At 39.6% G+C, this 16,215-nt stretch overlaps 1 protein-coding gene across 2 annotated transcripts in view; it reads right to left on the bottom strand.

Moving 5' to 3' along the window:
• FLT1 (fms related receptor tyrosine kinase 1) overlaps positions 1 to 16,215 on the bottom strand; it is a 175,718-nt gene that overhangs the window by 80,464 nt on the left and 79,039 nt on the right. For both annotated transcript variants that reach the window (XM_072719891.1, XM_072719890.1), the window contains exons 11-12: positions 14,543 to 14,657; positions 5,379 to 5,487 (exon numbers count right to left, since the gene is read on the bottom strand). In XM_072719891.1, coding sequence (XP_072575992.1) covers positions 5,379 to 5,487; positions 14,543 to 14,657 — 224 coding nt within the window. The remainder of the gene's footprint in view (positions 1 to 5,378; positions 5,488 to 14,542; positions 14,658 to 16,215) is intronic.

Here is a 16,215-nt window from a genome sequence, read left to right on the forward strand (position 1 = left end):
TTGGCACAGTGGGCAGGCCTAGAGTTATGTCATTTGCACAGGGCTCCTTTCATGGTGATCGTTCTACCCGGATATAAAAAGAACAAAATGCAGCCAACTAATCTGGAAGAGTTGCCTGATTCCAAAGCCAGGGGACAATGGGGGAGGGGGAGGATAATTTTAAAAAATGAAATTTACTCTCAAAAAAAAAAATTTACTCTAAAAAAAAAATGAAATTTACTCTCAAAAATTTACTCTAAAAAAAAAAATAGTTTTCGGAAAGTGGGCCATTAAAAGCCATTTCTCTTGTGTCAGTCCCCAGCTATAGCCTTCATGTCCAACTCCAGCAACACCTCAGGAGCTCCTCTCCTCAGCCTTCCCACCCTGGACTGTCACTTAGGTTTTGTGCTCAGAGTTCCCTAGTCTCATTCTGGACCATATCCCCAGAGGATTAAAAAAAAAAAAAAATCATTGGTTACTGGCCCTGAATTGACCTGCTCCCAAAACCCTCCCATTGCTTGTTACTTAGTGGCATATCTGTATTTGAGCAAAGAATTTGGGCCAACATTTTACAAAGTACTTTGAAGATGAAAAGCACTATGTTCTGCTATTATTATTATTATCCGTTGCACACAAAGCTATAAAGAAACCTTTAAACCTTAAGGGGACAATAGTCCAAAATTAGATATCATATCAACTCTTTCCTAAATCTGACTTTGCTTGTTTTTCTGATTTTTCTGGGCTTTGGCTTTATTATAAAGTGTCACGTCTGAAGAAATGCCAAAGTATTCATTTGAAACCTGGGAGCAGGGGGTAGCTGTGGCTTATGAAGCTGTCAGTGGTTGGAGAGAGAGGAGACCAGCAGAGGTTTTCCTGCTTTTAAAATGAGTATCTAAGAATGTGCCAGAAGATGCAGAAGCAGCTGACACTCATTTTTAACATAACAATGAGGTGTCAGAAATAGCCCCTCTAATTCAGCATCTTTTTATACTTGGGACATCTTCCAAGCCCGAGGAGTAAAACATCAGCCGTCAACTTTTACACAGATACCAGAAGTACTGGGCACTGGCCACAGTTAGATCATGTCTCAAGACCATACACAGGCTCTCCATTTATGAGGTCCCGTCCTGGTGGTTAGAACCCAAGCGAGCCCAAGTAACACCATTGAGATCATGTAGAGTTTCTATTTACTTTAGTGATTTGAAACTTCCTGTGGAAATAGCTCACAGGTTTCCTGATGGAAGATTTTGTTTATCTTTGCCAAGCACCACCAGGAATCTCAAAATAAAATGCATTTAGTGACACTGGGAAACCAGGGAGATAAGGCAGTGCTGTTCCTGTTTCGCCCTCAGTAATTGCTAACACACCCATGGTCATGCGGAGTGCCAGCAAACCGCAAAAACACACGCATAGGAAAAGAAAAGAACCAACTAGGTTTTGAGGTCTGCTCATACAAGGACACTATGAGTGAAGTTAATTTGGTTCATGTTACCAGACAGCCCCTTAGAAATGATTGTCTATTTCTCAGAATAACTCCTTTGGTTTTCTCTTTTGAGCCACAGAAGATGATAAATAAAATGTCCTAACACTAGTTAATGAATCCAGAGGGATTTTTCCTTTTAATTCATGTGGATTTTTCTTTTTTCTTTTCTTTTCTTTTCTCTTTTCTTTTCTTTTCTTGCCTGTGTACAAAAACAGACCCAAGGACTTGCCTTCTCACAAAGTGAAAGCAAGAATCCTTCCCACACTTAAGTATCTGTTGCAGATTTATCACAATCCTCATTGACACCAACCGACACTCACCCACCTTAACACATATCACATCCATGGCATCTTATGAGGTATGGTGGAGAAGAATCGATCTTTGCTTAGAAGAGACATTCCACTTAGGGTTAGGTGCAAGGAGGAATCTACACAGATGCATATTTGTGGGGGATACATTCTGACTTGGAGCAAACAGTGAATTTAAGTTCATGAAACAGACAAGCACAGAAATTAACAGGCTGAGAGGTGCCTCACTTGTCAGGTGGTAATAAAGAAGGCTTCCTACTGAAGAACAGAAATAACATTCTTTAAGAGGTACATTTACTAGAAAGTTTTGCTTGTTTCAAGTAGTTACTATGTACAAGTGAATGGCAAAGTTTAGAGTAGAAGCAGTAGAGAATTCTAAAGGTCACAGAGAATTTGTTTTCATTTGGTGCTGTTAGGAAGGCAACTGTGTGAGTTGTTATTAGATTTTAAGGAAGGGGCAACATGCATGAAATGGATCAATAAGGATCCAAATCCAGATCTTTTGATTTAGAACAGTTAAATTTTAGATCTCTTAAAGCAGTCCTTGCATTAGGTCAAGCATAAACATGGAGTAAACATGTTCATTTTTCAGAAAATATATGTGTAAGGACCAACATTCCTGAGAGTATCTAGTTTTATCTCCAGTGAGAAAAAGGTAGTCATTAGTGGGGAAAGAAACAATAAATATAAGCAGATTAATCTACGATTACCAAAACTAGAACTTTTCAGGATTGGTGGGAAAGAATTCAGAGCAATGATATTCCATTTCAGTGTAAGATTAAAGCTCTTGAGTTTCTAGAGGAAAAGCATTGTAAGCCTCAAGTCTGCATGCCTGGATCCAATTCTCATAGCTCCCTTCTATGGACAAGCCTTGAGATCTAGATTTCAACCATTCCATGGTAATAAACTGTATAATGTGGTAAGAGGTAGGAGGGAATCTCTGCATTTAACAGGTGATTAGCTTTGTCAGTAATACCACCCCACACAGACAGACATGCAGCCAATGCAAAGCTCCGTGGGATAGGCTAGGTATTGGAGCTGCAATTAAGGCCGAGCATCAATTAATCTTTCTTGGGGACTCTGAAGAAGGAAATGAACACAACATTCCCCTCCACTCTTGGTACCTCTTCTTCCGGTACTGTCTTCAGACCCAGGCAAGAGGGATCCCTGTCCTGGGCCTTTAGATGGCTCTATTCTGGCTGTCCCCCTCCTCATAGTATAGTCTGTGGGGTCAAGGAAGCATGCCACCCTCACTTCCATATCTGGCTTCCAATCCTTGGGATCCCAGAATTCCTTGAAAAGATGATCCCAAGTCTGCTTCCTGACTGTCAAAGATCTCTTCCCTAGGTTTGTCCTCTTGAGGTCCAATTGCTCATTGGTGTGCACATTTCTAGATCCCAGGGAAGACTGTTAGTCAGCGGTGTGGACAGTGCTTGGATGTGTGGGCTGTGGAGACCATAGACGCAGGTGCAGTAGTTGGACAGAGCCAGAAATAGAGAAGATGAGAGAGGGGGGCAGTTCCTTCTATACCTCCAAGCATTGCCACGTTCTGTTGTGGGGCTGTGAGTAGGCCCAGAATTCTAAATTTGCATCTCACCTCTCCGGCAAGGTATGTATCATGGAGATAATGTATATTTGTCTGCAAAGAGCTGAAACATAATGACTCGTTTGCTTCATTGAGAACTTGTTATATGGTTACATATATGGTTTATGGCTCTCCATTGGTACTCTTTCCCTTGGCTCTGAAAATGCCAAGGCAAGCCTGTCTTCTTTCTACCTGTTCAAATCTCATGCCCTCCCCTCCCCCCAGGACCATCTCAGCCTTTCCTTCCTAGAGGCTGACAGCTCCACTGTACATACAGAATCCACTGGCTATGTGTGGCTACTGAGCATTAAAATGTGCCTAGTGTACGGAAGAGCTGAATTTTATTAAATTAATTTTATTTCAGTTCTTTTAAAATTTTAAAAGTTTAATATTTTTATTAAATATTTTTAAAATATTTTAAAATTTTGTGACATTTAAAAATATCAATTGCATGTTGAAATGGTATTTGGGATATACTGGGTTAAATAAAATTCATTCTACTTTTTATTTCTTAAAGATGTGGTTTACTAGAAAATTTTAAATTATATATGTGGCTCTTGTATTTCTACTGGACAGCATTGGCTTAGCGTTGGTAAATGCATCTGCCACATAACTTCTGCACACACCTTTTGATATCAGGGTACAGACACCACTTCTTTTTTGTGCTAAAACTGTCTTCCTGTAAAGGCAGGGCTTCACTGATATCTGTTCATGTGCTCCGTACAGAGCTGAGCTGTTCTATTCAATAGTTAGTGCTCGTGGAACTTGTTTAAACTTGTTGAATGTTCGGAACAGGAGTTGCCCAATCTTTTACACTTTAAATCATATATATACAGTGACTATGGATTTGGATGGGAACTTGTTTGCAAGCAAATACAAAGGACAGTACAAACTTTTGTTTGTAATTAGTCTAAATCATCAGAGATTGATTAGAGAACCAATTATTTGTGAAACGGCTATCTGAATCCTTCTCTAAATAAAGGACTTCTCACATTTGGAATGGATGCAAAGATGATTTCCCATCCGCTCCTCGGATGTAAGGGGACAGGGGCTGACTTGGTCTAGAGTGGTTCCGCTGTGTCCCTGCCCACCCCCCAAACCCCATTTCCTCACTTGCAAAGCGTGAGGGCTATAATGCTAAATAGCCTCTAAAGTCTCTTGCAGTTCTGACATTCTGTGAGAATCTACCGCAGGAGATCTCCCACGACACAGCTTCTCTGAGGATTGGCTAACTGGCCGGAAGGCTCCCTGTGATCTGACACCCTGTGTGTCTCATGCAACCAGACCTACCTATTTCTTTCTAGAGAACTCGAGGCAATGGCTGCAGCCTGCCCCATGCAGCGCGAAGTTTCCAGAAAGCTGGCAAACTGCCCGGGTTTCCTCAGAAAATTGGGGGAGTGCAGAGCCAGGCAATTGTTTTTATACTTTGAGCTACTTACTTCCTTCCTGTACCCATGGAGGGACATAGGGAGTGCCATTTGTGTACCTTGGAAGTTTTGAGATTTGTAGAGACCATCATATGTGAGGCTAAAAATCTGTAAATGCTACCAAAACCCAGCACATTAATCACGGACAACAAATTCAGTTTCAGATTTCTACAGGAGAGCCTCATTCCTCAAAAGTAGAAATTACTTAAGTTGTGAGACAATGAGCTTCTCGGTTTAAAAGACAAAAACATGTTATCACAGGTGTGGTGTCCTTAATTATTACTGAGCAACCACAGCGTACCTGACCCTGTGCCAGGTACTGAAAGGAGTTCAAAAATGAACATGACAAGATCCTGAATACACGATCCAGAACTCACAGAACTCTAAAAGGTAACTCGGAGAAATAATTCATTAGGAGATCCAGTGGTGTTGTAGGATCCTACTCCTGAGAACAAGGATGAAGGTACTCCAAGTTGAACAATTTTATAGGATTGTTTAAAAACAAACAAATCTCAAGCTCTAAGTACACTAAGAACAGGCATAATGAAAGGTCAGTGAGGTCTCCAGGCTTTGCGAGTATAGGATAAACAGCTTACCTGTGACATAAAAGCTTATGTTTCTTTCCACAGTCCCTATTTTATTGGAAGCCATGCAACTGTAGATTCCAGAAATTCTAGCGTCAGCCACAACCAAGGTGCTAGCCGTCTGTAAAAGAGAAGGAACCTTTAGCTGGAGGAAAGAACTATCTGAACACCCCTAAGCATCTTCTAAGGGTGAGACGATTCAGCTGTTCCATTCATTCAACAAAAGTAGTATTGCACACATGGCAGTTACCAGAAGGCTCTCTCTTTGCCGAGCCCCAGCAAGAATGGAAAAATAACAGGAAAGCAGATCCTCAGGAGACCGGGGGCTATGACATCCGACTCGTATGAGGGTTTCAGGCTTATTTATCTCGTGCTGCTGGCGTAACAATTACAGACCTGAAGCTGAGATGCGGGACTGCACGTCCTACTCTGAGAGGTGGTCAGTTTCACGTCAATGAGAGGAACAGGTGAGGCTGAGGCCTCCCTTTTGTTTGGATGACCTGAGCCTATGGATGCCACTTGCTAACAGGAGGTTTCTTTGCTGTTTGCTTCTGTAATGGGCGTGTTAAGTGAGCAAGGACAGAAGGGAGAGGTTGGCCATATTTCTCTTATGCACTGAAGGAATGTAACACCGTAGCCCCGAAGGTGCTAATAAGGTTCTGGAAAGCTCCCGAAGGCTCTGTGTGTTTGTAAATTACTTAGTTTCTCAGTCTGCCAACTCCTGATCTAGAAAATGAAGATCTAAGTTGTGAAAACCCTATTGTTTCACTAGATTCGAGTGCTGTTATTTGACAAATGAGCCCATAAAGAAAGGCTAGTGGTCACATTTGTGTGAGCTAGAAAGCTCTTTCTACACTGTGATGTCTCAAAGAGTAATGAAACACAAATTTATACAGCTTAAAGCCTCAGTGTGCTGTCTTCTTTTAAAGATAAAAATTAGTAAAATGAAACAGGTTGCTGACAGTTTTAAAATTTAACCCAGCCTTGCAAAAGTATAATGCATCCTTTATCTGAAATGGATGAAAAGAGGAGTTAGTTGCTGTATTAAAAAAAAAAAAAAAGTGCATCCAGTTACTTATAAATTGTTACAGATTATCTCCTAGAACAAGAGTAACTGGTCATTGGCTTTGAAATTAGCAAGGCTTGCTGATGCTTCCTCCCGAAAAAGGGTATCCTAACTGAAGTGGTATTAGATCAAGGGACATACAGGCTAAAGTAATATATAAGCAGAAATGTGATGGTGGGCTTTATTAGATGATGAAACCAAGTTCTACAAAGGGCTCCAGCATTTTTTGAATTGCTAAGTAATGGGCTAATAAGCACTTTGCTTATGTTCTCATATTCTAGCCAATGAATTACCTTTAACCTACAGATCAAGAAAACTGAAAAATAGACTCTCAGTTTTTTTTAGCAAGCAAGCTTTTTGCTCCAAAGTCTCTGTAATTCTCACTATGGTATTGTGTATATCACATGAGCTTGCCTCTTCTGTTTCTTAGATCTGCTTAATTACGTCTACTCATATATCCTCTGTGAGTTACTGAAATTACTAGAAATGAAAGCATCTGCAATATGTGGCAATTTCATTCAACTTAGCAAACATCTATTGAGATTTATCAAGGCATTTCACAGATGTTGTCAGGGAAACAGAGATGATGAGTGTGACACTCTCCTTACTCTTAGGGAAGAATTTCCCTGCTTGAAGATCAAATATATGTTATTCTTTCTTTAGCAGAGAAACACTGACATTGGAGGCAAATGATCAGCAGAGGAAACTATGAAAGGAACTCAGGTGTCTCTTTCCCTGTGTTAATAATCTATATAAAGGGGCAAGAAACAAAAGGAAATGCTATTCAGAATATTTCTTTTAATTATTGTACCCACCAGTTAAGAGCCATGGAAGAGCAATGGAAGTAGTCCGAAGAAAAGCTTGTAGGTGACAGCGTAAAAGGACGTGTCAGCTCATGGTTGCTGGGACAATTCAGGCCATCAAGTAAGAGGCTGACTTCTTTATTTGGTCTCTGCAAACTTGGGCTCAGATGCTTAGAAGCGGTATGCGACAAGTTCCGACCCAGGGGACACCAATGAAGGCACCCTCAGCTCAAGCACTGCTTTTCTTACGACGTTAGCTCTCAAATGTTTATCCTCAGGGGCCTCAGCAGAATTTCATCTACATTCTTCAATTTGTGGCTCAGTAAATAAGTGAGAAACTCATTTCAATTTGGGCCAAAGGATGTCTGACATTAGGGATAGTGACTGCCTGAATCTGAAAGTTGCATCTATATTTCTATTAAAATTATTTTGATTTCACCGTGCCTTTAAGGAGGGTATGTGATGTGATGAGCACTGGGTGATCTATGCAAATGATGCATTACTGATCTCCACATCTGCAACTAATGATGTACTATATGGTGGCTAATTGGATTTAAATAAAAAAAGAATATATCCTTAAATTGGCAGAGATGGGTCACATCAGCTAAAATGCTACTATGTAGAGAAATACTGCTTTCTTATTATTTTACATAAGCTGCAAGCTATTTTTCAACTGATATGTTGCTATAAGGTTTGAAAATCTGACTGATGAATGAAAAAGTTATAATTGAAGAAGAAATTTTTAAAAGAGGTAATTAATATCCTATGTATGATCAAGTATGTTAAAAAATTATCTGATTTCTAGAGCACTTCTTTTTCCAGAGAATATATTTTTAACTTAGAAACGAAAACATACTTTCATGAAAAACAAAAAATATTTGTTCATTGAAGTATAAATATTACAGGGTCAGAAAAAGGAGCTCAAGTGTGAGATACAGGTGAGCATGGTTTTTCTGGGCAGCGGATAACTTCTCTTAGGACAGACATTAAGTCTAAATGCAGAAGTCTTCTGAGTAAAAGGGACAAATCCATTCCCCAGTGCTCATAACCAAATACTATTGTTTCAAAAGGTGAAAAAAATGAAAATAGCTCAACAGTGGGAACACCAAATATTAACTTAATACTTTAAAAGAGAAAGTGCCAAGAATTTGAGTTGTCACATATGTTTGAAATTATAATCATTTAGAAGGTGCATCAAAAGAAATTCTCAAGGATGTTGCATGTCTTCATTCTATAATTAGTCTTCATTTGCCATAATTTTTTTTTAGCTCTGAACCTAGACTTTGGGGGTGCCTCTACTTGCCCTGCCAGGAACTCTGGGATCTAGATATTAGAAATGGACCCTGAAAGTCATTCTCTGGGTTCCTTTGTATGACCCGGGAATGCTGATGAAATCTGTCATCAGGTACTGTAAGTTGGGAAGTTATTCATACTCCTTCCTTCCTTCCTTCCTTCCCTCTCTCTAAGCATTAGTAACTCCCTACCACAATGTGGTCTGAACCTCATGGACGAGAATGGATGGGATGATGTGTAATTCAGTCTAATTTCCAGAATGAGTTTTAAAAGATCTAAATATGGACCCATGATTTTTATCTCGGGATGTTTCTAGTATCATTTCCTTTCAAGTGTGTCAGGGAGACATAAAAGTAGATATATAAAGGTCACGGAAGAACCTAAAATTAACCTTGGTGACACATTAGAGCCAAGTGATGGGAAAATAGAATGTGAGAATTCAAAGAAATTGAGTGTGGGAAATGAGAAATAATCTGTAATTCTGTCATTAGATTGAAGACCTCTGTCATGGTTCAATCTCATATGGCGCACTTTCCAAGGTAGCCTTCAAACAATTTCAATGGAAACAGTTTCTAAGACATTAAAATTGTCACAATTCTCCAGCCTCACAGAAATAATGCTGTAATATGTATTTCCTCGGTGTTTTTTTTTCTTACACAGGGTTCCTTCTACTTCCTACTCCATAGTTACAAACCCAATCGTCTGGCAACCCCATTAAAGAATACTAAAACTCCGCACTTGCTATTAGCAACTCCAATTGATGACTCATTTTTCACAAATCCAGGCCAAGACTTGCCAATGAGGAAACTAAATTTATTGTCCGCTGCACTCTTCTATGAGTTAAACAAAACAAAATGAAAAACAAAGCAAAGGAAAAAAAAAGGAAATCCTAGAATCCAATGGGTGCTCCAGCAGGACCTCCATTCCCCTGATTTGTGTGGGGTGTCGCTGGGCAGGCTAAATATGCGACTGTAGGTAAAACTATCATTATAGTCTAAGCTGGGACTTTAATATACTTTCTAAATATGGACAGAACAGAAAAGCAGTTTTAATTGTAAAGGAAAGACCAGCGCAAATACTGAAATGGCAAACTTTCCATCTGTCATCATCACAAATTTTTTCATACATACACAGAAATAAATTCATGGATGCCAAAAGTGAAAGTGGTAAATTCTTCTAAATTTAGGACTTGAATAATTAGAATGATCTATTGCAGTTACAGCCAGTGTTAGGATATGCCATCTATATATGATATAGGTATCAACTTTGTTCAGAAAGAGTATTAATGGGTGTTATTCTGTATGTTGGTAAATTGAACACCAATAAAAAATAAATTTATTATAAAAAAAAAGAAAAGAAAGAGTACTAAAAGTTTTTCAGTGCAGACAATTATTGAACAAATAGTCTTCATCGTATACAATCACCATCAACCTGGGGATTTCATCAGGGTGGGTATGACAATCATGTTTATAACAAGGGGCAAACGAGGGAGGGTAAATATTATTAGCTCCATCTTTTGGAGGAGGGAATGCAGGTTCAGACAAGGGGGCTGATGTGCATGTGGCTACACAAGACAGAAAATGGCAGAGCTTAGCCCTGGCTCCTGGCTGCAGGCTGGTCAGCGTAAGTGCCCACTGTGTCTGGAGGGCTATACGTAAAACCTCTGCATAATGACAAAATCACAAGACAAACTTGTTTCAAGCCGCTTGGAAACAATCAGGGAAGTTCCTTATCTCACTTGGGTTTTGTGACTTCACGCCCTCCATGCCTTCCAGGTATTCTATGTATTCTATATAGAGTCAGGTTGCTCTTCCATGGTTCAGGCTAATCCAAAACCTTGCTTGGCTTTTTCATTTTCCACTTTCTTTTCTATTGTATTTTGTTTTGTGGCTGGGATGCCAAAATATAACTAAAAGTTACTACTGGAATTAGGCTCATAAATCCTTTTTTTAAAATAACCAGTAAACAGTAACTCTACTTGATATAGTCAGGAGAAGGCAAAATGAATGGACATACACTCAATGGCATCTTGAAGTTTTCTAGTCTTTTGTGACAACTAATCTGCTTTCTACTGTGAGGCATTTCCTTTCTTTAAAAAAAAAAATATGTACTGTTGCTCAAATTGAATTTCCAAGTTTATAGAATTTCCTTTTCTTTAAGTATTTCATTGAACTGCTCTCTCTCTCATCAACAGTTACCCTTCAGGGGATGTTTCAAACTACTGTTCATTTGTGTTAGAGAAAAAGAATTATAAACCACTGCTGTAGTCATAACAACACTTCTTAAATCCTTGACAAGTGATTGCTCATATTTTCTTTTCTTTTTTTTTTTTAAAGAATTGATTGGGTATACTTTTCTTTTTTCTTTTTTAAAGATTTTATTTATTTATTTATTTGAGAGAGAGAGAGAGAGAGAGAGAGAGACAGGCAGAGAGAGAAGCAGGCTCCATGCAGGGAGCCTGACGTGGGACTCGATCCCGGGTCTCCAGGATCACACCCTGGGCTGAAGGCGGTGCTAAACCGCTGAGCCACCCAGGCTGCCCTGCTCATATTTTCATGCAAGCATGAAAATCATGCTTTTATTTAAAGTGCTGTCACCACTTTAATTTTAGTAGAGCTGTGGCTTTTGGAATAGGAAGACTTTGCTTTGAGGTTCTCATCTGCCACATTTAAGCTGTGTGGCTTTGAGTTCATCTCATCACCCCTGTTTTCTTATCTTTAAAAAGTTAGATAACCACTCTGGCCGGCCAAAGAATGATGTTGACATGAGCATATGTCAAAAAGTTTTACATAACAAGGAATTCAGATGTTATTTGTCATCATTGTTCAATCCTGCATGGGAGGAATGATGCCATCTACTTTGTTGCCTTCAAATGCAAAAAATACAGCTGAATACACAGATAACATAAGCGTAACCACACTCAGGCAGACAGTACCCAAACAAACAAACTACTCTGAATCAAGATATGCATGTATAAATAGTTTGGCAAGGAGTTAATAGGTTTTTCCTTTTTAAAGCATCACTACTCCTATGCTTGATAATAGCAGATTTTTAGACTACATTTTTTTAAAAATTTTATTTATTTATGATAGGCACACAGTGAGAGAGAGAGAGGCAGAGACATAGGCAGAGGGAGAAGCAGGCTCCATGCACCGGGAGCCCGACATGGGATTCGATCCCGGGTCTCCAGGATCGCGCGCTGGGCCAAAGGCAGGCGCTAAACCACTGCGCCGCCCAGGGATCCCTAGACTACATTTTTCATGAATTCAGCAGAAGAAAAGTCTGAGGTCCATGGGATGTGCCTGGTTCACAAGGTGTCAACTATTGCTGAGGCTCAGTGGAAGTCAGGAGAACAGGGAATGAACAGTGTGCAAGAGGGGCAGCAAAGGCCACCACCTGTTATAAAAAAAATGCAGGTTCCCTATGTTCAGGATTCCTTAGCTATTCTGTAAATCCACTGCGTGCACAGATTGTACCTGGGCACCTGGGGGCAAGGGGACCAGTGCTAACCTGAAGCCCTCAAAATCCGCTGTAATAAAGTCCTGTAGCTGACCCGCTGAGTAGTAGGTCTTCAATCACCAAACATAGAACTATGACAGGCCTGTTAGCCTGAAAGTAGGGTACAATCTCAGAGCCTTTACAGTTTCTTGGCACCTTTTTTAGAGTTGAATCTTCCAAAATTGGTCAAACTAGAAACTACAAAGTTTCAGTTGTGCTAGATGCATAAGTCCTAGAGACCCAATGTAGAGCCTAGCACTTCTAGTGAACAATGCTGTGTTGTATACATTTGCTATGTGTTATCATTGATTCACTCATACATTCATACATTCAGTAGGAAACCTCTAGAGGTAATGGATAAGTTTATGGCATTGAATGTGGTGATGGTTTCATGGGTGTATATTTATCTCCAAAGTCATTAAACTGTATACATGAAATTTATCCAGGTTTTGCAGGTCAATCATACATCAATAAAAATTTCTTAAAACTATAAAAGTACCAGCAAAGATACCTGCTAGGCCCTCATTAGGTCAGGGAACCTTTTTTTTGGTTAGAAATCTCTTTTTTAATTGAGGTATAATTGATATATAACATTGTATTAGTTTCAAACGTACAGACATCATAATTCAATATTTGTGTATATTGCAACAGATCACCACAGTCAGTCCTCTTAAAATCTGTCATCATACATAGTTAAACCAATCTTTTTTCTTGTGATGAGAACTTCTAAGGTCTATACTCTTAGCAACTTTCAAATATGCAGTTCAGTATTACTAACTATATTCACCATGTTATACAATACATCCCTGGGACTTAGTTATTTTATAACTGGAACTTGTACCTTTTGACCACCTTCCCTTATTTTTCACAACCCTTACCCCCTGCCTCTGGCAAGCATCAATCTGTGCTCTGTAACCTATAATTATGCTTGGGGTTTTGTTTGTTTCAGATTCCACATGTAAGTGAGATCATACAGTGTTTGCCCGTCTTTGCCTGACTTCTTTCACTTAGCAAAGCGTCCTCAAAGTGCATCCATGTCACAAGTGGCAAGATTTCATTCTTTTCTGCAGCTGAGTAATATTCCATTGTGTGTATACACACCATGTATCATTCATTCATTCAGTGGGCACTTAAGTTGTTTCCATATCTTGGCTATTATAAATAGTGCTGCTATGACCATAAAGGGTGTAGATATCTTTGAGTTAGTGTTTTTGTCTTCTTTGGCTATATACCCAGAAGTGGAATTGCTAAATTAAAGGGTAGATCTATTTTTAAGTTTTTAAGGAACCTTTAAAAACCTCATTTTTCATAATAGCTGTATAAATTTACAACCCAATAGTGTACAAAGTTTCCCTTTTCTCCACGTCCTTGTCCATGCCTATTCTAACAGGTGTCAGGCAATATCTCATTGAACTTTTTTTTTTTTTTAATTTATTCATGACAGACATAGAGAGGCAGAGACACAGGCAGAAGGAGAAGCAGGCTCCATGCTGGGAGCTCAACGTGGGACTTGATCCCAGGACTCCAGGATCGCGCCCTGGGCCAAAGGCAGGCGCTAAACCACTGAGCTACCCAGGGATCCCCTCACTGAGCTTTTGATTTATATTTCTTAGGTCAGGGAATCCTGATACACTATATAGGTTTACATACTCTTACTTAGGCTTTGCTTTTGCAAAGAGAGAGGGAAAACAAGATATTTTGTGAAATGGATATATTCCATTTTATCCCTAAGCCTTGTACTAGCTTTTGCTTATCGACACCCCACTTTATGTATGTCAGAGATTCTCACTCCTGAGTACATGCTAAAATCTCCCAGGGAACTTTTATGGACTCTGGGCTCTGCTCTAGAGATTCAAATGTAATAATAATTGGTGGAGTATTCTAATATTAAGCCAGGGTTGAAAGCCATTGATACTTGAGAGTTTCCCCCTCTTCCATTAGGACCTAGTACTCATTCCTTTGCAACTGGTGGGCCGTTAGAGAACATACTTTAAGCAGTCTCAGGGTATCTCTCCATGAAGACATATTTCAGAGCTTTGTCTTTCTTCTCTCTGAATCTTTGAGCATTTGCATTACTTCTGGTTCTAGTAAACCCAGAACTGGTTGTTGAGTGTGTGTATTTAAAATAAATATCCCTGGGGTGCCTGGGTGGCTCAGTGGCTGGGTGTCTGCCTTTGGCTCAGGGTGTGATCCCGGGGTCCTGGGATCGAGTCCTGCATCGGGCTCCCTGCACAGAGCCTACCTCTTCCTCTGCCTCTGTCTCTGTCTCTGCCTATCTCTCTCTGTGTATCTCATGAATAAATAGATAAAATCTTTAAAAACAAAACAAAACAAAATCTGACTTTGGCCCAGGTCATGAATGATCTCGAGGTCCTGGGATCGAGCCCCATGGCCCTTTAGTGGGGAGCCTACCTCTCCCTTCCCCTTTGCCCCACCCCCTGCTCATGGTCTTTCTCTCTCAAAAAAGTAAGATTTTAAAAAATAAACATGCCAGTGCTTATTTTTACACACCATACCTTATTCTTTCCTTCTATTATTGCTGTGCGCTGAGTGATGCTCTCAATCCTGTTTCCTATGTTGCTGTCCAGCTCCACGATTAGAGACTCTTCCTTGCTGGAGCAAAAGTCATACCTATTTAAAAAAAAAAAAAAAGTAAGTCATCACTATATTGCTTTGTAGCATGGTCCAGCCCATGGTGACAGGTAAAATAAAAATCATTGGTTAAGTCCTGAGATAACAAAGATAACAAAATACATTTTTTCTTTTCCTTAGATTTTTCCCCTCCATATTCATCCTCACAATTTAAAAACAGAAAATAGGGCAGCCTGAATGGCTCAGTGGTTTAGCGTCGCTTTCAGCCCAGGGTGTGGTCCTAGAGACCCAGGATCGAGTCCCACGTCAGGCTCCCTGCATGAAATGGAGCCTGCTTCTGCCTGTGTCTGTACCTCTCTCTCTCTCTCTCTCTCTCTCTCTCTCTGTGTGTGTCTCTCATGAATAAATAAATACAATCTTTAAAAAATAAATAAAAATAAAAACAGAACGTATGTTTAGCTGTGAAAGAAACCCACACCAGTGTATCTCTATACCTTCTTCTGTTAAGTAGTAAGTAAAAATGCAAAAATTAGGAAATTTAATATCTTGATTTTAATTAGTTCCTAGTGGAGGAAACATGCAAACACAGGGAAAAAAAGAAGTTATGTTAATGAATGGAAACCTTGAGGAAATAATAGCATTTCACATCTATAAAAGGTTGGTTTTTCATCCAAATATTTCACTATACAGCTAATTTTTTTCCAGGGCTAATTAAATGTATATGAAAACACACAGCATGAAGCAGTTATTAAATTCTATTTACTTCCAAGTTTTGGGGTATCATGAAAAGCTCTTTAGCTCCTTAGACCTCAAGTGTTTAATTATAAAATGATCTTTTCTGTTTCTAAAAGTCCACGACACCTCTTATATGAAACTAGCTAGTAGAGTACCCTTTTAAAGAGAGAAGTGAGCATGTTCTTTCAAATCTTCTTATCAGCAAGCTTGTTTTCATATGGCTTACTACTCAAATTTTGGTAGAAATATTAACCATTTATTGCATTTTACATATCCCAGGTTCTACATAAATAAAAAAAATCCAAACAACAAAAAAAGGCACTTAAGTTCATGCTGATCTGGGTAGTACTATCTTAATTGGCCTTACTGACAGCTGGCTTTTCCCACCTCAACACCCACAAAACTACTCCCAGACCAAACCCCCAAATGTTCTGGTTTTTAGTGGACTCCTTTTTGCTCCCAAAGCTCCAATGACTATACTGTTAAAATCCGAGGCTTCCCTGTCCAACAGTCAAGGCCATTCATTGCCCATTCCCTACCTAGAATTTGTGGTGAGCAGAGAGCCTGCTGGGCTCTAATTTGTACTTGTCGTGGGCAGATTATGGGGATTTTCAAACCAGGAGGAATTTCACAGCCCAATTTCCAAAGAGAATGAGTAGTTCATCTTAGGTAGCCAATGGTGGCCCATGATTTACTTAAAATAAGTAGAGGAAGAAGGTAGGATAGATGGGATTGTGATGACCAGGAAAAAGTTCTGTGATTTTCCTTCTCTGGTCCTTGAGCTGAGAAGGGACTCCAGACTGTCAAACCACCAAGTCTTCCTAGGTGGTCTCTTCTCCAGACCTGTCATCTCCTCCCCCGG

This window comes from Vulpes vulpes, chromosome 9, assembly GCF_048418805.1.
Source record: "Vulpes vulpes isolate BD-2025 chromosome 9, VulVul3, whole genome shotgun sequence".
NCBI lineage: Eukaryota > Metazoa > Chordata > Mammalia > Carnivora > Canidae > Vulpes > Vulpes vulpes.